A 24,493-nucleotide genomic window follows, 5' to 3' on the forward strand; every position below is an offset into this window, starting at 1 on the left:
TGGCACAGTGATTAGCATTAATGTCTCACAGCACTGGGGTCATGAGTTAAATTTCAACCAGGGCCCTATCTATGTAGAGTTTATATGTTCTCATGTGGGTTTCCTCAGGGTAATCATGTTTCTCGTTGGGTACAGGATCCAGCGGTCGGGATGACGGTGGTCAGAACACCGACAGTGGCATCTCGACAGTCGCAGCCTAACCCATCCACTAGTCCCTAAGCCAAAACCTAATCCCTTCCCCTAACCCTAATACTTACCATTGGGATATCAGCGGTAGAGGTTCCGGCGCCGGTTCTCTGAGCACCGGGATGGTAACTACACCCCCATTTCCTTCCACAATCCAAAAACATATTGGTAAGTTAAATGGCCGAGAAACGTGGCAGGGACTGATCAGAATGACTAATTATTCTCTGTAAATTGCTGCAAAATATGTGTGAGCTACATTAACCACTTAACTGGCGATTTTTTTTCTACCAGGTTTTTTTTATGAATTAATTGGGTCAAGAACATATATTTAACACTTATCCAACACTATTTTATTTAAAAGAACACCGCGACCATCGCCATTTTGATTTCCCCAGCGGCTTCTCCTCTGAGAGGCACACACTGGGGGGCTGAGGGGTGGTGAATTTATATTATTTCCCTGGCAGCTACTCCACTCTGTAGCTGCCGAGAGGGTGGTCAAGCCGTGCTGACCTATAAGCTTTGATCAGTAATACGGCAAACACTGGGCTGCAGAGGAGTCGGGAGGCCCCTCTGCTGTTGGTGGCTGCTGGATGATTGTTTGAGAGTATGGGCCTGATTCAGTAAGGGACGCAAGTGAGAGAATGCACGCACTCAGCAATTATTTGGTTCTGCGCATGCGTATAAGAAGCAGTGCAAATGGGCGGACAATTAACTGCAGCGGGTTAGAAGACGCACAGCATACGCAGTGGGCACGAAGACCCTGCCAATGTTGATTGACAGGAAGTGCCGTTTATGGGTGGTATTGGGGGGTGGTTGGGTGAACGCAGGCATGTCTGAGCGTCCGAACAACATTTTAGGGGCGTCCATAATTAAGGCAGTGCGCGGACGTACATAGTGAGAAGACTCCATGCACACAGGAGCAACCTCTATTGTGCATATGGGTTCGATGGTTCTCGATGTTTCCGATGTTTACGCAGTATTGAGAACTACTCAACCTTGAGTATAGGGAAGTGGGCAGCATTATGCAGTGCTGGGTGTCTGCATTCTATGTTGCGGTTGCAGTGTGTATGCTCTGATTAGCATATTATCTCAGCGGCCGAGTGCGTGCGTTCTCTCACTTGCGTCCCTTACTGAATCAGGCCCTATGTCAGTTAATGCACTGCCTGGCATGCTCGCGAACGATGCGCCAACGTCAGACAAGTGGTTAATAACTGTTTTATTAAACCTCGGAAATAAGAAGATCCATCAAATTTCCATGTTCACATATTTCTACTAATATTCCCCTATTGTAAATATGAAAAACAGTTTGATACATTTTACAAAATAATAATGATTATAATTATTATTATAATAAATCACTTAGTTGTCATCGTTTTTACATTTCTGGGGGTGGGGGTTATTTTCCAAAATAAGCATGAATACATTATTTTAAACTGGAGGTGGTGCTGGCGTACCTCTATCATAATGTTATATTATACTATTTTACATGATATATCTTATCTCTGTTGGATATACACAGAACAGAGGTACATAGAAGAAGGCAGTCATTACAGCCCTTACCTGCCATATGTAGATCATATAATAGTATTTGTTGTTGACAAGATATTTGTAGAGAATCAGGTAACAGTCACCTCCATAGAAATGGCCCAGCCATTGTTTCTCTACTGGCACCAGCTCTAGATTCTCAATTCTCCAGACCTGAAATAGAAAACCAATATCTGCCATCAGAAAAAAAGCAAATAATAGATCTGAAGAGCATCTGTGGGTGGGTAACACCTTTACCTTTCACCAAAATAAAGAGAGAGGGGTCTAAGAACACAGATATGGGGAGGGGTATTCATGAAGGCTTGGAGAGAGATAAAATTATAAGAGATAAAGTCATACTTGCCGATATCCTGGCTGCCCCTTCTGGGAGGGAGCAGCCAGGTTGGCTTAACAGGGGGGGAGAGGGGGGCCGGAGGCATGGTCAGGACATTACGTGCCGTTTAGGGGCGGAGCCACATACGCACGTAATTTTGGCCCCGCCCCCGCTACACAATGCCGAGATTTACAGCATTGTGGAGCAGGGGGCGGGGTCATGATTACATGATTCAGCGAGAATCACGTCATCAGTCCCCCCCCCGCTGCGGGTGTTTGGGTAGGTATTGTAGGGGGGACTGGAGGGGCCAGGAGGCATGCCTACTTCTCCGGGGGACCGGGAGCAGCACTCGATTTTCGGGAGGCTCCGAACCAAATCAGGAGAGTAGGCTTTTATGGATAAAGTACCAACCAGTCAGCTCCTGTCATTTTTCAAATATAGCCTATAAAGTAACAGTTAGGAGGTGATTGGTTGTTACTTTATCTCTCACAATTATATCTCTCTCCAAGCTTTCATGAATGCCGCCCATGGTCATTCACTGATGTATCACTATGCTCCTCCTACTATATCTGTATAGACCACACCGCAGCTATGTTAGCGATTACACAGCAGGTAATGGGTTATCAGGGTCGCCGAGAGGTGGGGGAGTAGGTACAAATTACCCGGGCCCGGGCTTGCTGCAGGGGCCCGGCACCGCCCCACTCCCTTCTACATCACAGCAGCCCAGCAAATGCTGCTGTGTGCTGGGCTGCAGTGGGAGACTGCTAGCAGCTGCTAAGCAGCAGCTGGAGCAGTCTCCTATGCCTATGGGGGAGCGATCACGCTGATCGCGCCCCCCATTGGCTGTGCGCCGGGCTGCGGGGCTCACAGCGCCTCCCTCCCAGCCGAAGCGGTGCTGCTAAAAAAATTTTTTTTCTGTTTTTATCCCCTAAGGGGGGGCGTGGTCATGCCTCCCATGGTTAGGCCATGCCCTCTGTAACCCGGGGACGGCACAGCTCTTGGCGGCCCTGTGGGCTACAGATGGATGTTAAACTGCCCATAAGTATGAAGAAATACTGCATAGTCTGCATAATTAAGAATGCTTATAGGGAGAGGCGAAAGCTGAACATGTACAGTTTAGAGGAGGGAAGGGACAAAGATCATACAATACAAACATTCACATATATAAAAGGTATTAAAAGGGGCTCAGGAAGGCATGTTTAATAATAAGAATTTCTACAAACATAGGGCTTGATTCAGAGTTGTATGTGGTTACCATTTCTGCTGCATCTTTGGATGCAGCAGTGATGCTAACATATGCTAATGCCGCAGGAGGCGTCCTGTGTAAACAGATGCCTCCTGCCAGCTTCTGTCTTCTGCTGCTACATATGAGGACACAGCATCAGATCACTATCGGGCAGTCATCAGCCATCTGAGTAAACCTAATGGTGCGATTACGATATCGCTGACTGATCTCCCTGCACCTTCCCAGTGTGCTGGATGGGCGGGCCATCGGTTAATCGCGGTTAATCGCGGGCCCTATGTAACCTGGATGATATCGCCCAGGTTGGTCTGCATGCACGGCCGATGGACGATATCGTTATCGTCCATATGTGCCCGCGCATCGTTGGGGGTTGGAAAGCACAAAAAAATTAACATTGTTATCGTTCATATCGTTAATTTTTATCGTACCGTGTGTACACACCATAAGCTTACTCAGACTTGCCGTTGGAACTCCTCTGCGGGGCCGAAGAAAGACGCAAACGCTGGCCTCGGCCTTGTTTTCTGGGAAGCAGACTGCATCCGCCCTGCCCCAAACAGCCTCAGCCTGTCAATTAAGTGCATGTGCACTGCGGCTCCGGCGCATGCCTAGTCAACTCAACATCAGAGACGTACGGGAACAATCAGGTTTGCGTACATCTCTGAATCAGGCTCATAGTTTGGAATTGTAGTGAGTAAGAACGGTTTTATAGAAAGGGTAATAGATACATGGAATAAACTTCCAGGATTTATGGTGGGGACTCCTGGGGGTAAATTTATTAAAGTGACAGTTTTTAGAAGTGATTTGTAGAAGAGATGTTGCCCATAGCAACCAATCAGATTCTACTTAACATTTAACTAGCACCATCTAGAAGATAATAGCTAGAATCTGATTGGTTGCCACGGGCAACATCTCTTCTAAAACACACTTCTAAAAACCCTCACTTTACCTAATTCTTGCACGGCAGGGGGTAAATTTGCTAATCAATGCATGGGACATAAATATGCCTATTGTTAAGACTTGGAAAAAAAAAAAAACATAGTTAAAGGGCCAACTAGATGTACAGGTCTTTTTGATGGCAGGTCTTTTTCCTGCCATCAAAGGGCCAACTAGATGTACAAGTCAATTTGATGGCAGGTCTTTCTCCTAGGTAACTCTAGCCTTCAAGCATAATCCAGGATGTCATCACCTCTACTTCCCCAGATCCATCGTCCACCATCTTCTGCTGTGCGGCTATTTCAGGTTTGGCGTGCATCAAGGTGGCATCAAACTTCACTTGTTCAACTTTTGCTGCATTCAAACAGATAAATCAGAGTTTGGAGTTATTTATAAATTAGCAGTTAGGAACTAATACATCTCACACAGATGGTAGATGCAGAGGACCATTTACACTGACAAGATAAGCAGTCATTAAAAAAGTGAAGTTGACAAAAAAAGCCATATGATTGTAACAGCATCTTACTTACAGTAGGGTCAGCAATAGAAATCTCGGGGCTCGGTACACTTATGTGACAGCAGCCCAGCACACGCTGCTGTGTGCTGGGCTGCAGTGAGAGACTGCCCGCTGCTGCTCAGCAGCAGAGCAGTCTCCCCTGCCTGTAGGGGGGAGAGATCACAATGAACACACCTGGCTGAGAGGCTATCAGCGCCATCCTCCCCTAGTTGCAGCGCTGCAACTAAGGTTTTTATTTTCTTTTATAAGGGGGCATGGCTGCCGGCAGCAGCACACCCCATCACCCTTCCCCATGTCTCTCCAGCATCAGCACACACACACCCATTCCTCTCCGGCACATCTGTACCCCCAGTGTCTTTGTGACTCCAGCACACCCCCTCATGTGTCTCCTGCCCAGGTCCCACACATAGCTTGTTTGTCATCTGTGGCTTCTCTTTCTATCAGTGCTGCAAAAACTTTATTGCACTGATCGCTGGGACGGGCTCTCTCTTCATGCCAGTGCCCTGCACTAATCACTGCAGCAAAACAGGCAGGCCGGCCATGCAACGGCTGTCAGGTATTGGCCTGGACTCTGAGTGGCCGGGGCCCCTGGAAGTCTAGGGCCCATTACAGTTGTCCCCCTTGTACCCTCCAGCGCAGGTGCAGAGAAGTTTTCAAGGAGCACGAAAAGGTGGTGGAGAATTCGTTAGAGCATTATTTCCCAAACTCAGGGCCTGAATCACTACCGTACGCAACTGTGAATATGCACGCAATCTGCCGATTGTTTCGCACTGCGCTTGCATACGCATCGCAGTGTGAATGCGCAAACTGGCAGCTCTGATGGGGACTGCGATTGCAGTGACTACACAGACCCATCGCAGAGTGATTGACAATAAGTGCCGTTTGTGGGTGGTGACGGGGTGTGGTCGGCAAAATGCAAGCATGCCAGTGCGTTCGCACGCCGTTGCAGGGGCATGCATAAATTATCCACTGTGATGCCATATGCAGACTGAGGTCTCATAGAGTGCGTGGTTGTTAGCAATTTCTGAGTAAGGTCAGAACTTGTGCTAGTGTGTGTGAGGCTGCGATGGTACTCGATTGTACCGATGGTTTTGCTGGATGTGTGCAATGTAAAGTTGGCGTCCTTATGTAGTGCTGAGTTTGCATTGCGATTGCAAAGGATTGGCATACTTTCGCAGTTGAACTGCATGTGTATGCAATATTGCGTTCCGTAGTGAATCAGGCCCTCATTCCTTAAGGTACCCTAACAGTCCAGGTATTAAGAATATCTGTCACAGTATGGCCAAACCCAACTCTCACTTACCGGGTCTGGCAGCGGACAGGGAGTCCCCGATGCCCACTGCTAGTGTCATGGCTTCTGTTCTGCAAGGGAATTTAAAGAGATAGATGCGCTAAACATGACGTAACATTTGGCATGAGAATCAAACTCCTCTCTATAAAAGGAAGTCCCTGGGCACTAGTCAAGTGCAAGAGTATAGTCTCCCAAACCATACTCCAGCATCCCAGTGATTAGGTTTGCTCTTTCCTGACCTTGGCTTTGTTTGTGATCTGACTACGTCTCCTTCCTGGTAATCCGCTTGGTATTCCGGTTTCGACCTTGGCTCCCCTCCGTGACCTGTTTTACGTCTGCTCCTTGGTACCGGATTGTCTGTTTGGTTCTGATCCGACTTACGCCTGCATTGTACTCTGGTCTAATCCAGAAAACACTAGCACCTGTACAAGGGACCCAAGTCTGAGGGCCATTACCTGCGTGTTGGACGCAGCTAAGTCCAAACCCCTTTGCATGGGTCCCTTTTGAATACCGCCCAGTATGTAGGCTCTGCGTCTCAGCACTGGGTCTCTCTGACCCTGAGGTATGGGCTAGCATCCATTATCTGTCCATGAGTTGTGACAGAATACTCTGGCCAACAGTGCCACTGGTAATCGTTTCACCCCGAGATCTGCTAAAGAGTTGAGGAGCAAGAACATGACCAGGCCCAGATTATGCAGTGCCTACAGACACTTATGCAACGAGTCTGTGTAGCTCAGCCGCCACTGCCACAACCAGCACCACCTCCTGTGGTTGCGTTCAAGCTGCAGGTTTTTCCACACCACTATGGATTCCAAATCCTTTGAGGATTCTGAATCAGTGCTTGATTCAGTTTGAGTTCCAAGAGGTGAACATTCCTTCTGAGAGGATGAAGGTGGCTTATGTTATCTCGCTGTTGAGGCATTGGCATGGGCTTCTCCATTATGGATATGGAGTGTCCCACTGGTCAATAACAGCGCTGAATTCCTAGCAGCCTTCCGGAAGGTCTTTGATGTGCCCGGGCGAGTATCCTCCGCAGGGTCAGATATTCTGCAGTTGAAACAAGGCAACCAAGCTGCTGGACAATATGCCGTGCAATTCCAAACCCTTGCCTCAGAGTTAGGGTGGAACAATTAAGCTTTGGTTGTCGCATTCATGCAAGATCTGTCGGAGCAAATCAAGGATGTACTGGTGTCCAGAGAATTGCCAGCATCTCAGCATGACCTGATATCTTTGTGTATCCGGGTAGACCTTCACTACAGAGAGAGGGCAAGAGAGAGGCAACAGTCTTGGCGCTTCAGCTTCAAGCTTGTCCCGCATTTCACAGCTACAGTTGAGTCTCCATGAGCCTTCCCATGCAGATTGGGAAGGCTCATCTCCCTGCAATAGGAAGTGAAAGGACAATTAAAAATCAGCTATGTCTGTACTGCAGCGAACCGGGTTACCTCCTTGCCAGCTGTTCCAAGCGTCCAGGAAACAAGAAGCCCTAACTGATCGAGGTTAGGTGCATTTAATTGCACCCCAAAAGAGGGCAGTCCTTCCCATTGATGTGACCCTGTTATTAGGAAAGACCCTGGAGACTCTCAAGGCCTTCTCAGACTCCGGCAACTTCATTTTTAGCAAAGAAGGTTCATGAGTTAGGAATTAGTAGTGTGCCGCTACAGATGCCACTCTGTATCAAAGGAGTGGATGGGAAAAAACTTTCCATGGCTACCATCCACTCCTGAACAAAAAATTACCATGCATGTGGGCGCTCTCCATTGGGAATTGCTATCCTTTTACTTACTCCCATTTGCCGAGATTCTGATTATCCTGGATTTTCCGCAGCTACGCAAGCATGCTCCCACATTATATTCTGGTGTGGGGCTCAGTGCCATCAGACGTGCTTGCCAGCTATTAGACCTCCACATCATGTCATCCAGAGTTTGTCTATCTCTCCAGAGGACTCTCTTCACCTCCATACCAGTCCTTCAGGGATGTATTCAGTAAGAAGGTAGCTGAAACCCTCCCAGCTCATCCAAAAGTACTTGAATAACATCTTTCGAGACCTGTTATACAAGTATGTAGTGGTGTATCTGGACGACATCCTGATCTTCTCTAAGGACACAGTGAGTAATCGTAAGCACGTATGCGAAGTATTGTCATGACTTCGGGACAACCAGCTCTTCTGCAAGTTAGCGAAGTGCTCTTTCAAACAAAAGAAGCTGCCATTCCTGGGGTGCATCATTTCGGGCTCTAGTCTCCAAATGGATCCAGAGAAGCTTTCCACCATTGTCACCTGGCCCTTCCGGTGGGGTTAAAGGTGATACAACTTTTCCTGGGCTTCTGTAACTTTTACCGGCAGTTCATCAGAACCAATTCATCTGTTGCAGCTCCCATCACCGCTCTCATCAAGAAGAGCCAAGACACCCGGTTGTGGCCTCCTGATGCAGAGGAAGCATTTGACCGCTTGAAGTGGTGTTTTACCTCGGCTGCCATCCTGAGGCAACATGATTGTGAACAACCATTCATTCTAGAGATGGATGCCTCTATGGTTGTGGTTGAGGCAGAAGGACAAGGAGGGAAAGTGGTACTCTTGTGGTTTCTTTTCCTGCAAGTTTTCAGCTCCAGAGAAAAACTACCCTCAGGGATAAAGAATTGTTAGCCATCAACCTGCCCCTTCAGGAATGGTGACATCTGTTGAAGGGGGCAAAATTCCCTGTGACTGCTTACACCAACCACAAGAACTTTACTTACCTCAATGCTCACTGTCTAAACTATTGTCAATCAAATGGTCGCTGTTCTTCGACCACTTCAACCTGGTGATCACTTATTGGCCAAGCAGCAAAAACATCAAAGTAGACGCATTATTCCGAGCATTTAGTTTTGTGTAGGAGGACGAAGCTCGAGAAGATAAGCCCTTTCTGAACCCAGCTTGCTTTACAGTGGTAGCACCAAGATTAACATTCCTCCAGGGAAGACATTCATAGCACCTGAGCTGTGTGCAAAACTTCTACAATGGGCACATGGTTTGCGCTTCACCGGTGTGAAAAGAACCTTGAAGCTAATTCTTAGGGGTTATTGGTGGCCAACAATCTGTAAAGATGTTAAGGACTTCATGGTAGCCTGTTCTACTTGCACTCAACACAAGGTTCCACCTCATTTGCCCTTCGGTCCCCTGCATCCATTGCCAGTGCCTGACCATCCTTGGACCCATATTTCCATGGACTTTGTCACCAATCTGCCGTCCTGTCAAGGTTTCAATACCGCAAACAAAAAGTATGGTGGTCGCTCACATCAACTTAATGATATTGCACAGGTGCTCGTAAAGGGTGGGGTTTACACTGAGCTACAGAAAAAAAGGGGATTTTCCCTCCAGCACACTGCAGCAAAAACAAAAATACTTGAATCCTACATGATAATAGAAATTTAGAGGTATTGGTTTACATACATTTGCAAATATATGAATAAGCGCTGGGCCAAACGTCAAGGCTCCTCTATACCAGCGTCCCTAACATTATGGGGTTCACGTCCGAGACACAGGGAACCCCAAAAGAATCCAGCCAAGGACCATCCCCAGGGCATCACACGAATAATGGAAAAAAGGGTGAAAGTGAAGTGTAAAGTATAGTTGTGTAAAGATAAATCAATAAGTGTTAATGGTAAGGGGTTAAAATGACATAAATAATAGACAAACAAATAGAAAAGTGATAAAAAAATATCTATGTGAATTAAGTGGTGATGCCCTGAAAAAAGGCCCAGCCAGAGCAACCTTGGGGGCCCCACGCCCAAATGCTCACCCCAAAATAATTGTTGCTACCTAATTGTAGCACCCACTCTGGGTCATATAATTACAAATTAATGTACTGCATAATAACAGTACATGTATAGGCATGAAAGGAGCCAGCATTGGGAGGATGTGTTGGTCTGAATAGTGCCATTAGGAGGTTTCTGGGGTACCTTCTAGGTGAGTCTGCTCTCAGCTTATACATGTATTTTTTATCACTTTTCTATTTGTTTGTCTATTATTTATGTCATTTTAACCCCTTACCATTAACACTTATTGATTTATCTTTACACAACTATACTTTACACTTCACTTTCACCCTTTTTTCCATTATTCGTGTGATGCCCTGGGGATGGTCCTTGGCTGGATTCTTTTGGGGTTCCCTGCGTCTCGGACGTGAACCCCATAATGTTAGGGACGCTGGTATAGAGGAGCCTTGACGTTTGGCCCAGCGCTTATTCATATATTTGCAAATGTATGTAAACCAATACCTCTGAATTTCTATTATCATGTAGGATTCAAGTATTTTTGTTTTTGCTGCAGTGTGCTGGAGGGAAAATCCCCTTTTTTTCTGAAGGTTTCAATACCATCTGGGTAGTAGTGGACAGGTTTTCCAAAGCTGCTCACTTCATTCCATAAAAAGCATACCTTTGGCTCCAAAGCTAGTTTTCATAAGGGAGATCTTCAGGTTGCATGGGCTCCCTAAGGACATTGTTTGCAGACCATGGGGTGCAATTTACCTCCAAATTCTGGAGGGCATTGTGTAAGTGTTTGGGGTTAACCTGAGCTTTTCATCATCCTACCATCCCCAGAGTAGCGGTCAGATGGAGCGAGTGAATCAGGATTTGGAGAAAATCATCTGAATGTGTGGGCCAATCAAGATGATTGGGTCTCCTTGCTGACATGAAATCGCTCATAACAATCTGTTCCATGAGACATCAGGTCACTCTCCATTCTTCATCCAGTATGGTCATATTCTGTATTACTGGAATGACCAACCCTTTGGTCAGTATTGTCACGGTCCTGCGGGCTGACCCTCCAGATATGCCAATCTGAGAATCGCCGCCCGTGACTTTTACAGGTTACCTCAGCACGTGTGGTTAACTAAACCTGGTTACAGCCACCAGCAGAAGAAGAATATAATGCTAAAGCATAAGATAAGGCTTCTGCTCCTACCTGCATACACAATTATTTAAACTTAGAAAAATAGGTAACATGAGCCATATGAGGCCTTGGGTCATAAAAACACAGATCCAGAACTAGAATTAATGATTATTCTACAATATTTTCAAAGCGTATGTACAAAAAGTTACAAAGAATATAATAATGTTAAAGAAGAATCACACAGTTACCTACACTTTCCAAAAAATAAAGAAAATAATAAAGGGCAGAAACAAACCATTCGCATCACGACGGATTAAATGGTTCTGGGATGAGGCCTTCCCAGTGACGAATTAGGGATCATCACTCATGATTTCTGTCTTCCAGCTCACCCCGCAGCGGGTGATGGGAGAGACGTCATGTGCAGAGCGGGCCGGGAGGAGCGGACAGAGGTGGTCGTGGCAGGAGCGGGGATTCAGGTAAGTTGCGTGTAATTTTTTTTGTGTTTGTGTGTGTAAGGGGCACGGGCACTGACACTGGCAATGCATGGGGGGGCTACAGGGGGCACTGTATAGGGGGGGTGGCCACTACTAGGTGCTCTGTATAAGGGGGGCCGCTACTGGGGGCACTGTATGGGGGGGTGGTCACTACTGGGGCACTATATGTGGGGGACTACTACTGGGGCAATGCATAGGGGGGACTACTGCTGGAGGCAATGCATTGGGGGGACTACTAATGGGGGAACTGCATAGGGGGGACTACTACTGGGGGAAATGCATAGGGGGACTACTACTGGGATCACTGCGTAGGGTGGACCACTTCTGGGGGCACTGCAATGTGCCAAGTGCTTATTTTATTTGGTAGTTTCTTAGGCAAGAATATGGAGCTCCCAACGGGTTTCGTCTGATCCACAGACTTCTTTCCCTTGAAGAAGTCTGTGGATCAGACAAAACGCGTTTGTTGCTCCAACACATTGGGAGCTCCAAAGCACTTGGCACATTGGCCACTTATATATACATTCTTCTTATCTATTTATTTGCTTCACCTTGCACTAGTCATGCTCAAAATGAAATAGCTTTTTAAAACTGCATTGATAATTGTGCTTGTTGTTTTATATTGTATACCCTTCATTAAGTTTTATTTATTAATTTTTTTTTTAATTTTCTGAAAATCCACATTTATTCATCCAATGTTGTAATCTGAATAAATTTTGTATCTTTTTACATAAATGACACCTATTTCCCTGGTATATACCTATCAATAATTCATTATGTACAGTATATATATATATATATATATAGATAGATAGATAGATAGATAGATAGATAGATAGATAGATAGATAAATAGATAGATAGATAGATAGATAGATAATGTGTGTATGTGCAAAAGTCAATCACCAATGTGTTATTTTTGGTGTCCGCAATTAAGCGCTAAATTTGGTGGTGGGATTATCTGCTGGGGGCACCAGCCAAAATCTTGCTTAGGGCACCAAATTGGGCCGGCTCTGAGTGCGGTGCTTGCGCAATGGCAAACAATCGATCAATCTGCGAGAAAATTGCATCAGCGTCCATCTCTGAATCAGGCCCAGAGTTTGGTTTTCAATCAAACGTCTGCGATTGAATATGCCGACGATTAAAATTTACTCCCAGGTTCATTGGGCCATTTCAGATCCTCCAAGTGGTCAACCCGGTGGCATACCGCCTGAAACTTCTTGGCACGCTTAGGATACTGATTGTCTTCCACATCTCACTCCTGTAGCCATTGGTTCTGAATTGGTTTTCAACATCCTGTGAACCCCCTTTGGCTATTCCAGTGGATCATCAGGAGGTGTATAAGGTGAAAGAGATTTTGTACTCCAGAGTTTTTAGAGGTACAGTCCAATTCTTTGTGGACTGGAAAGGATATGGGCCCGAGGAACGTTGGTGGGTCAAAGTATCAGTGGTCCATGCACCACAACTTCTCCAAACATTTAAACTGAGGTTCCCTGGCAAGCCATTTGGGGTGTAGGGTGCCCACCCCTAGAGGGGGAGAGTAATGTCACTGTGCTTGTGCAGAGATGATACAATCAAATTGACTGAAGTACTAATTATGTCACCTGTGCTTAAGTATGTATATCCTTCAAATCTGGACTGTTAGAGTCCTTGAGGACCAGGTTTGGGAAACCCTGCCTTTGAGCAATGTTTCTCAAAAGTGATTCTTGTTGAACCCTGATAGTGCATGTTTTTCATATTATTTACCTGGAGTCTAGTGGGGTTTTTTAGAAGTGGATATGTTGCCCATAGCAACCAATCATATTCTACTTAACATATATCTAGCACCTTCTAGAAGATAATAGCTAAAATCTGATTGGTTTGTATGGCAACATCTCCACTTCTAAAAACCTACACTTTAGTAAATATACCTGTATATGTATTAATCATTGATTTACATTTTTAAAAAGATCAACAGGTGGCACTACGTATTTTATTTGTGATTCTTGAGGAGACCGTGAAAAAATGCATTGTTCCCTGAGAACCAGGTTTGAGATAGACTGCCTTAGAATAATATAGATCAAAGCTTAAATAGTCATAGTTAGAAAGTGTTATAAATAAAAATAGAGTTTTGAAAATGAAATGTCTATTAACCACATGAAGCTACACCAAACGTAAGGAATCTATTTTAGAGCACATTCATAGTATTATGACTATTAGGGGTAAATTTACTAAAGTGAGAGTTTTTAGAAGTGAGTTTTAGAAGAGATGTTGCCCATAGCAAAAAATCAGATTCTACTTAACATTTAACTCGCACATTCTAGAAGACAATAGTTAGAATCTGATTGGTTGCCACGGGCAACATCTTCTAAAACTCACTTCTAAAAACTCTCACTTTAGTAAATTTACCCCCTAGTGTTAACAATGTACCATCTATTACTATTATTTATGTTGTCTGTAACGCAAGTAGAAATGGTAAACTTGCTTTTGTGAATACTTCTATGATGCACTTACCCACTTTACCGACAGTACTCGTTTTGCCGAGGCCGGTGGTCTGATCCTTTGTGGTCCATTTCTGGAAGAGTTGCTTAAAGACTGCGGATTCTGACCCGGAGTTCTGCACCTCAATGTTAGTGGAAGGGGGGTAGTTCTTTGCTTTGATAAAATTCTGTTAATGAACAAGTTGATGTTAAGTAATTAAAAAGAAATGATGATGTGGAAAATATAATTACAGAAACTACTCTGAAACAAAAGGCATTGCTGAGGCATAAGGCACAAAGTAAAAGAGACTTTTTGCCAATGATGGCTATTAAATTAATAGGCTACAATGTCAAAATGGCTGATTCCACTTTGTGCCAACAATTCTTTCATGTGTGGTATGGATGCTCACCAGGGACTCCCGCAAGGGGGTTTGGGCTTCACTGCACCCGATACGCAGGTCTGGATTCCAATGTACAAGCTGATGGGTATGAACGAACAAAGGACTGGCACTGAGACTGGTCGCCAGGAGGTGTACTGGAGTATAGTTAACAGGAATTGGTTAGAACCAGATGGGCAGTGCAGTACCAATGGTTGAGCAGTATCAGGTCAGAGGAATAGCTAAAGGTCAGAACCAGGACTCACTATAAGTGGAATCAGGGAGTAGGGAAGGAGAATTGTCAGACGAACCGGATCAAAACACTAGGAATCACATTTGGAGTACAAACGGGAACAGATACTGAAGTAAAGGTATGGAGCCTAATACTCTGGCACTGAGCAATGCCCAGAGACTCCATTATATAGGAAGGGGATTCAAATTTGGTACCAAATATGATGTCACGTTTGGCATGCCTGTTGCTTTAATTTCAAGCAAAGAGGCATGTGCGCACTCCTATGGGAGCCATGATTCCATGGAATCAAACATCTGCCCACAGCAACCAGCTAGGGGAAAACTGATAGAAAAACAAGGAGTTGAACAGCGCTTCTAGACCCAGATAATTATACCATAAGTCAATCAACCAAAAAATTCATTCTTTATAACTTGTTGAATATACACACCATAAAATATAAAATGCTGGAAAAATAAAGAGGCATACATTTTTTTTCCAGCATTTTATATTTTATGGTGTGTATATTCAATTGTTATACAAGTTCTAACTAATGAATTTTTTGGTTGATTGACTTATGGTATAATTATCTGGGTCTATTAACGTTGTTCAACTCCTTGTTTTTCTATCTGTCTTATTGGGTGCTTGACACCTTCCATCTGAACAAGCTGCTTAGGGACAGCGCCAACGGACTCCCATTCCCCTATCCCTATTTGTATTATTGAGCTAGGGGAGAATTGCCCACTGCTGCAGTCAGAGAGACCTGAGGATGCCAAGGAAACCTTCACTGCACTGACCAGCAACAAAACCTCTGCAGCCCTGGCAGACCAGCGCACCCGGATCAGGTAAGTAAGAGGTATGAAAACAGGACTGATATGATGGGTTTCTCTATCTCTTTACTTTGTTGTTATTATTATTATTATTATTATTATTATTCTCCCTAAAAAATACAATAAGAGTTAAAACAAATAGTGTTATTGTTTATGTATTTCAACCACGTGGCACCATAAAATCACCCTATGATTAATTGAATGATGAATTAAAAGACATGGAGACAGTGTTCTTCTTTATAACAATATTAATTATGTGGAGTTTTCTGGAACAATTTGATAGGTATTACAAAAAAAAATCTAAAATATTATGCACTGGATTATATAAATCACTATTTTCAAGGGTTAAATAAACCATATGATTGGTAAAATACAGCTTAAATTTATCTTTGCAGTAGAGTCAATTTAAAAAAATGTTTAGTGCATGTGTTATGTTTATTGTAACTCTGGGCCTGATTCAGACCCACTCGCGAGCGGCTGTCCGCTCGCAAGTGGGTCGATGGTCTGCACTGAGCATGCGCACGACGGAGGGAGCTCCGTCGTGCGCATGCGCCAGACACGACGAGCGAAGGACTTTCCTTCGCTCGTTGTGTCCGATCAAAGGGGGCGTGCTGTCAATGTTGATTGACAGCACGCCCCCTTTGGTGGGCGTGCCGGGGGCGTGCCTCCCTGACGGGGGCGTTCCCACGGGAACGCCTCCCGTCAGAAGCCGGCCCACTGACATCACTAGTGATGTCAGTGGGAGTGATTTTGGCTCTGATAGAGCCAAAATCACTCCGGAGCTTGCGGTTGAAAACCTCAACCACAGGCTCCGGCTCGCAATTTCGATGGTCGCGATGGTCACGACCATCGCGGCCATCAAAATGCACGCTCATATAGCCTGTGGGTGGTGAAAATGGAGCCCGGCCCTCATGCAGAGCGTGCGCTCTGCTCAGAGCGTACGGCTCTGAATGAGGGCCTCTATTTCCTCTTTAAGATTTATTTTCCATCCAGAAACTTAAGCTGCTCGTTGCTGTCTATTTAAAGGTATTACATATAACATAGGCAGAGACAGTGTTGTATCCCACTAAGATGACAATGAACATCTGTCATTTAAGTCTGTTTTGTGAAAGGCGCATTGTATGTACCTGCAAGAAGAAGACTGACTTTCCCATGTAATTAATAAGTATGCCCATCAGTGACATCACTCATTTTCAAATTATTCCATATAAAATAAATAACAATATGCAATGCAAAAGTCAACAAGTTCTGCTGTTTACTCTTAAACTGTCAGTACCTATTGTGTTCATTTTCAGGTCATACCCCATTTATACCAGAGCTAAAACACGGGTTATTGCAGGGTTAACCCGGGTAGCTCCTCGGTATAAAAGGGGACAGGGATAGATTCCTGGGTGGAGTGACCCGGCAATCCAACCCAGGTAATTTGCAGGGCTTTAAACGGGAATAACCCGTAAAAACCTGCAGTGTAAACGGCGCGATCCGGGTCACAATGACCTGGATCGTGCCACATGCCTGCCGAATGGCCGGCTTCAGTGGCGCTTGGAGATGACGTCATCTCCAAGCATCCACTTCAATGCCGGAAAAGCCGGGTCACTGCAGACCCTGCTGCGGTGTGAATGGCACCGACTCGGGAATATCCTGGGTTGGCGCCGACTAAATTCCGGGTCTGATCCGGTTTGGAACCCTGTTCCAACCTCCGGGTCAGACCCGGAATTTAGGTATAAAAGCAGTATCAGTAAGTTTTGTGTGTTCCCACTTTTGAACTGCACCAAAGTGCAAAAAGAAAGCCCTGAGCAGGACAAAGGTCTCCGCCAGCCCTGTTCAGTGATTATTTTGTTATACACAGAATCTGTGTGTAAGTTACGCATGTAACATGTAAGTGTGACATGCCTCAAAAGTGTTTTTGGTGAAATTGTCTAAAGTAGACATATGACGACTGAGCTATTACATTATGGTACCCACCAAGGCTCTCGGCATTGCTTGTTGTCTTTCCTCCTTTGAAGATTCATCTCCTTTCCACACAAAGATCTTTATTCCACCTTGATCCAAGATGTAGCAGTCCTGATGGAAATAAGAAACAGAGATGATACCTTAAAAACATCATACAGTTATTACATTATGGAGACATACTCTGTGACATAAGTTTTACTATTACTCAGTGGTTGGTATTAAAGTTAGATAAGAAATTACTAGCATGAACGGAGTTCCCTTAAAGGACACTTGAGAACAACTCATGAGTGTCTGCAACCCAATTCATTGTCTCCCACAGTAATGACTTCATCCAAAGACAGATTTTTCACACCAGAAATAAAATTAAGTGTATGTATATTTTTATATGCGTATTTCTAGATTTCTGTGTATTATAGTATCCTGCTATGCCTCCAGAGGTGGAATGGGGGCAGGTAATTGTAAGTTAAGTACAGCAAGGACATGTTCATGTAAGTATATCACACCTAGAGCCAAATTAAGTGGGCTCATGTGCCTAGGTCCACTCTCCCTCAGCGGCCCCCTGGCCACTGATTATTGTTGCAGTGCAGGGCAAGGACTGCACTGCAAGGCTTTCAGCTGGGAGAGAGGTGGAGTCGAAGCAGGGGGCAGGGCTACACTGCACTGTACAGTCAGTGCCAAAGCAGCATGGGAGAGAGGAAGGGAGATGTTACATACTCTGGCCACCATTTACTAACGAGTTTTATCACCCAAACGAGTGATAAATGTGTATGATAAATGGTGCTCCAGCCAATCAGCTCCCAACTGTCATTTTTCTAACAGTTGACAGTTGGGAGCTGATTGCCTGGAGCACCATTATCATACACAGTGACATTTATCTTTCGTTTTGGTGAAAAGAGGCCCTGTGTACCCAGAGGAATGAGAACTATTCTGCCTGTTGAGTTTCATATTGTTTCTATGTATGTGTGTGACTGTATGTATATGTGTGACTGTATATATGTTTGTGTGTATTAGTGTGTGACTGTATGTATGTGTATAAGTGTGTGACTGCATATAAATGTGTGTATGTATTAGTGTGTGACTGTATACATTAGTGTGTAATTGTATGTATGTGTGCACGGTGTGTGTCTCTTCATATTTTTTACCTTTGGGAAGATGGTCCCGTTTTTAACTTTTTTATTTTATTCCAAACTAGTGACTCACCCCTGCTTCTCACTCTTGCCCTCTGCATCCCATCAGTGTCACCACAACTCATACTACTGCTGCCCTGCAGCTGGCTGAGTCCCGGGAACTGGGATTTGCTGGGAAGGGCAGGAGGATCATGGATGAAAGATTTGTATTGCAGCTATCATAAGCATTTTCTGCAGCATGTCTCCAGGGCAGGGACACCTGTGCATATTTCCGCACCCTCCATGCGCACCCCTTCCCGGCTGACAAACATGGCTATGAGCAATGTCCTCTTTGCATAATGTACCCTGTATTTCCTGGTCTTCCTGTTGAGCTTCCTCGCTGTGGTGCCACTGTCTGAGAACAGTGCTGACTTTCATGGGAGGTGACTCCTGTTCACTGGGGGTGTGTGGTTGAGCAGCAACATAACGTTGGAGAGCGAGCACTTCACGGTGGAGGAGTGGGAACCGGAGTCCGTCTGCAGGTTCAGCGTAAGATGGACATTGGAATCCGATGGTTACTAACCATCACTGTTTTTGTTCCATTGGTAGTGCTTTTGCCATTTGATGGTGGTGGTCCAATGTTTTCCACCATCAAATGGAAATCATTTGATGGTGTTCCGATGTATATTTTTTAAAATTCCTGATAGCTTTGCCTCCCCTGGCTCCATTATGTCTACTGTGTCTGCATCAGAGCATCGTCATGGGTTCATTGGTAACTGTCTATAATGGGTGCAGGGTGTGCAAGGAACACAGGCCCCTGGGTCCAGGGGGGCCCCGCACCGCACACCCTGCACCCATAATATTACTTATCTCTCCGGAGTCCCACGACGGCGATGGCGTCCGGCGCTGTAAAATGACTGGAAAATGGCCGCGGTGGCCATATTCCCATTGTTTGCGCATGCGCAGTACAGGGGAAAATGGCCGTCGCGGTTATTTTCCCGGTGATCTGTGCATACACTAGACTCTGGGCACACTCTATTGCCCAGAGTCTATAACTTAACTCAGTGCGCTGCCGGCTGCCGGGTGGAGAGGAGGGGGCCCGTGTCGGAGACTGCACACGGGGCCCCTCCTCTCTAGAAATGCCCCTGCCCTGCTGTCCTTGACTCCCTCCCCTCTCTAGGCTGCTGCTTGGCAACAGGGCACATTGGCTCTCACTGTCTATTGCTAATTCAGCACCCTGGCCAGCAGCTCGGTGCAAGATTTTTTTTTTGTGACTTTGCTTCACTAAAATCATCACAGATGAATTTTTTTTTTAAAAAACCTTCCTCGATCAATGCTGTATAGAATAGTGAAAACCCCATCAAAATCCATCCAGTGGTTCAAGAGATTAGCCTGAACAAACAGGCAGATCCCTAAACCTGGAACTTTATATTTATTTTTATTTATTAGATAATGGACCAAGGAGTCTGCATTGAACTTTGGTGTTTTCCCATGCAACCAATTGCAATTCAGACATGGCGTTTTAAGGATTGTGTGAACGACAGTCAGGTTGCCTTGACAAAGTCATTGGAAGATTGATGAAATGGGATGGTATAAGCTGTACTCAATTTGACACTGCCGAAGCACTGACGTCACACTGCCAGCGGCTCATGTAGAGATGTCCAGGAGTAAGAAGGGAACTGGTGTGTCTGAATGACATCTTGGTACTGTACTTCACAACCCTTTGAACCACCAGAGGAGTAGTACGCCAAACACTCCAGACCCCAGCAGTTTGCAGTAGGGAATGGTAGGGCAAGATAAAGCACCCACATTTCTGTAATCAGTGTCTGTGAGGCTCCCTGCATTTTATTGCAAAAGGGGCTATAAACATTTATGGGTTATATGTCTATGTGCAGTTCTTTATTGTTTGCTTAGCACATTTAGATATGGGTTGACTTACATATGAAGCACTTTCATTTTATACCTAACCATTAATAATCCTTCATTGATTATATTGATAGCTGCTAATTATTAACTTAGGGAGCGCTGAATATCCATTCATTTCTCTATATCTACTTGTAAGCCTGATATATGCTTGCCACAAATATTACAGGCAGGGCCACCATCAGGGAGGGTCTGCCGGGACTGGAGTCCTGGGCCTGGACACTCAGCAGAAAGGAGGGGGTCAGTTTGCTTCTTCCGTCCACTCCTACCCCTTTGAATTAAAAGTCAAGAGGGGCAGCTCCAACCTGTGTGCCGCACGCAACTACCTCTGTGGCACGCTCAATAAAAATGAATGACAGGACAAAGGGGCCTGCTCGGCTTTTCAATAAAGGTTTTTTTTTTCTTTTGAGCCGGCGCGCGTGACGTCATGCGTGCCACTGGAGAGAAAGAGAGAGACAGAGGAGCAGCGGTGCTTGAGGAGCAGCACCAGCCAGAACAGGAGAAGGACTGGTAAGTCATATTTTGCAGCATGCAAGGAGTGGAGACTACCTGGCTAGGGCTGGAGATGGAGAGTGGGGATGAGAGGCAGAGGGGGAGAGAGAAGAGAGCTATGTGTACTAGACACGGGGAGAATTATCGATAGCTGTGCATACTGCAGATAGAGAGACAGACAGAGAGATAGTAGATAGCTTTCATTCTGATTGTGCATGACAGAATGGTGATCTATAGCTCTATAGCTTTCATGTGGATGTTGGTAGTGATGCTTGTGCACAGAGGTGGTAGGATTGCTGATCTATCTGTTTCTTATGCCACGAATATAGACTTTGTTATTTGCCTAAAGAGTCTATCTTGACATGGTGTCAGACTTGATACATATTTTTTAGGGGGGAGGGGGGCCTTTGCCTATTTTGTCAGTCCCCTTTCTGATAGCAGCCCTACAAGCTTTGAGTTGGACACTTCTAAGTTACATGTTAGTCTACATACACATATAAGATCGCTTTCCATTGACATTGTTTATGCCAATTTGTTATAATGAGGCCTAATGGCAACAAATAAAACAAAATGTTAGGATAGTGTCCCTTTAAGACTTATAGATGTTCATGTAGGCAGAAGAGACCCTTTTTAACAAAAAATATAAATAATTACAAATTTGTATTAAAAACACACACACACACATAAATAATATAGGCTCTCATCTGAGGCAAATTTAAGTAAGATTGATAAGAAACTCTACACCTGGCTGATTCCAGTAAAGTGAGACTACAGTCTATTGTTCTGCATGTTTTGAACGCGGGTAGCACAAAATTATGTATGGATTTCCAGGTAAAGAACTTACATTGTTATTCAACAAGTCCTGAGTCAAGGGTGTGGTGGCCACTTCTTGTACCATGAGGTTGCCACTAGAATCTGATACTCTGTGTAAGATTGTGAAGATAAACATCATTATACATTCCGCATCAAATATTACGGTACTCCATGCAGAGACTGAAAGGCAGGACATGTACAACAACTGTAGAGCCACATATGCTTATTATTATCTCTTTATTTCTAAGGGATAGTGTGCAAAAACATGGAACTTGAAAACAGTGCACATTTTGTATATCTCTTCTTGCTGAGTATCGTATGCTGGGCTATACACTAGTACGACCAGCATTAGATAAGATTCATCTTACGATTTCCCTTGAACTCCCTGGCAGCCCCCTGGCAGTTCCAGCCACACGATTGACACACGATGTACATAACGATATCATGATACGATACATCGATATCATGCGTTAGACGTCCGAGCGGCGTTATTTCTTTAAAAAAAAAGACTGATGCACGCATGGGGAGATCCATGATGCATGCATCTGTCTTTAATAAAATAAACACAGATGCAGGGATGGTTCAGTGAGAACCATCCGTGCATCTATGGAAAAAACAAGTGTTTAAAAAATAATGGCGTGCCTCCCCACCAAAGAGCAACCAGCTTCGGGCTTTTAGTGACCCAGTGCTGGTTGGGCAACATACGGGAACAAATGATGTAGGGGTCCCCCGTATGTAAGCACAACCAGAACTGGGTTAGTCAGAGCCAGCCCTGGTTGCCAAAATACGGGGGATAAATGACGTAGGGGTCCCCCCTATCCTGTGCAACCTGCATTGGGCTCTAATCTGGTCCTGCTCTGGAAATACAGGGGGAAAATATGCATAGGGACCCCCTGTATTTATCAGAACCAGCACCGGACCTTTTCTAGCGGGGGGCTAATGTCACAGCCAGGGGAGCCCTTTCACCAGGCCCTGACCGCTAGTCATCCCAGGATGTGGATCCCTGTGGAGCTGGGGACCCCCCAATAAAGGGGTCCCCCCCTCCAGGGCACCCCAGGCCCAGGCTGATAGCCCGGGGCTATCCCCGGCACCCCTGGGGCGGTGGGTGCTGGGTTGATTATGTAGTGTTTGGGAACTGTTTCAGTGTCCCACTTTGCTCTGCATCCATTTAGTTATGGGAGAAGCTGGGCATAGTTCAGCAGCTGGGGATAGCTGGAATGCTATGCATTCTGGAGATTGGCCCCCGCAGTTAACGCTATCTGAAGATAGTGTTAGGCGCTGAGCCTATGAGCTGCACATCACATAATTAGCCGGCAGAGAGTTCCCCCGGCAATGGTGGCCGTACATGTGTAGTCAGCCCCCCAGCAGCACTCCTGGCACATCGCAGGGACAAGGTTCCTTTGGACAGCCTGTCCCTGTGGCGGCCAGATTATACATTCCGGCACTATGATCGAAGTTTGCAATGCAATCATGGGCGGTAATGTCATGCCCAGATTGCATTGCAAGTGAGATCATTAATAAATGTGCCGCTCAGTGTGCTCGGCACTGCTGATTACCACCGCTGGCACATCTATTGCGGCTGGTGTCAGCTCAACCCACGCAGGAAGGATTGCTGCTGATTTGGAGCGGCAGTATACAGTCTGCCACAATTACATTATCCTGTACAGTTGGGGGATAACTTGCTGGCCACATTAGGCTTGTGAGGTGACTGATTGCACACAGACTGGGCGTTATCTCCCGCATGTATGGCTATTTTTTTGCTCACTATTAAGATCCTAATAAATGTGCATGCATTGCAGTATTTCTTATTTTGTGTGTTTGTGAGAGGACTAGCTGTTCCTATTAACACGAGGATTATCATTTGTGTGTTCTTTTCCAAAATAGGGCTCTGCATTGCACTGTGGTCATCAGAATATGGTTTCTGTACAGTATTTTCCTTTTGCCATATTGCACACAGTATTTTTTCAACCTATTGGGCCAAATGTAAGAGGGTGCCGGATTCTGAAAGTGCAGAGATTTTAGTGAGTTAGCAGTCAAAATTAGAGCAGTAATGTTTAGTAAGGAAAAAGCAGGTTGCTAAGAAAAGCACAATAAAGGTACTATTATTCCCTTATTATAGCATGCTAACTAATTAAGCCACATTGCACCTGCCTGGTTTTCAGTTTAGCAAAAGGTGGCAACTTTAATATAAAATATTGTTCACTGTTATTAATCACTTTTCTGTTAAAGAGGCTGCAAGCAGTATCATACAACAATATTACTGACAGGAAATCTGCTGTGTGTAGGTAAATGTCTTCCCTCTCTATCTCAAACATTATCATTTCTGATAAGAGAACTATATGATCCTGAAATGTTTATATATATGTCAGACCCTCCAACATGACCCATTCCATTAGGTACAATATGCTCTGGTCCTGGATTTTCTTCTTCATTTATGATTGCAGCCACCTGTGTTGAAGCAATTACCTAGTTCAACACAGGTGGCTGCAATCATACATTAGGTGGGAAGTCCAGGAGCAGAGCATTTTGTACCTGATAGAAGGGGTCATGTTGGAGGGTAGGATATATCTGCAACACCATGTGATTCATGGTCATTCAGTAAAGTGCTGTGTGGTCAGGGGCGTAACTATACCTACGGGGGCCCATTAGGAAAAAATTATACAGGCCCCCCTCTCAGCCCGCAGCCCCCCTCTCAGCCTACCGCCCCCGCTCTCATCCCGTGAACCCCCCTTGGCCTGAGGCCCCCCTCCGCACCCTCCTCACTCCCTAACTTACCTGATCCATGGTCGTGCTGTGCAAGGCAGACGCATCTTCTCTCCCGGTCGGCTCCATCTCACTAATTAATGCTGGGAGGAGGCGACCACGCCTTCTCCCAGTATCAGTTAATGGGGAGAGCCGGAGGCGGAGCTGACTGGGAAGATGTGACCAC

The 24,493-nt window shown here is 45.2% G+C and overlaps 1 protein-coding gene across 1 annotated transcript in view; it reads right to left on the reverse strand.

Annotated features, from left to right (window-relative positions):
• Positions 1–24,493, reverse strand: part of VIL1 (villin 1) — a 129,900-nt gene that overhangs the window by 82,417 nt on the left and 22,990 nt on the right. The window contains exons 8-12 of the mRNA XM_088472416.1: positions 21,596–21,674; positions 17,243–17,341; positions 13,879–14,032; positions 4,474–4,574; positions 1,747–1,884 (exon numbers count right to left, since the gene is read on the reverse strand). Coding sequence (XP_088328542.1) covers positions 1,747–1,884; positions 4,474–4,574; positions 13,879–14,032; positions 17,243–17,341; positions 21,596–21,674 — 571 coding nt within the window. The remainder of the gene's footprint in view (positions 1–1,746; positions 1,885–4,473; positions 4,575–13,878; positions 14,033–17,242; positions 17,342–21,595; positions 21,675–24,493) is intronic.

This window comes from Taudactylus pleione, unplaced genomic scaffold (genome assembly GCF_031769625.1).
Source record: "Taudactylus pleione unplaced genomic scaffold, aTauple2 ptg000122l, whole genome shotgun sequence".
In the NCBI taxonomy this organism is placed as follows: Eukaryota; Metazoa; Chordata; class Amphibia; order Anura; family Myobatrachidae; genus Taudactylus; species Taudactylus pleione.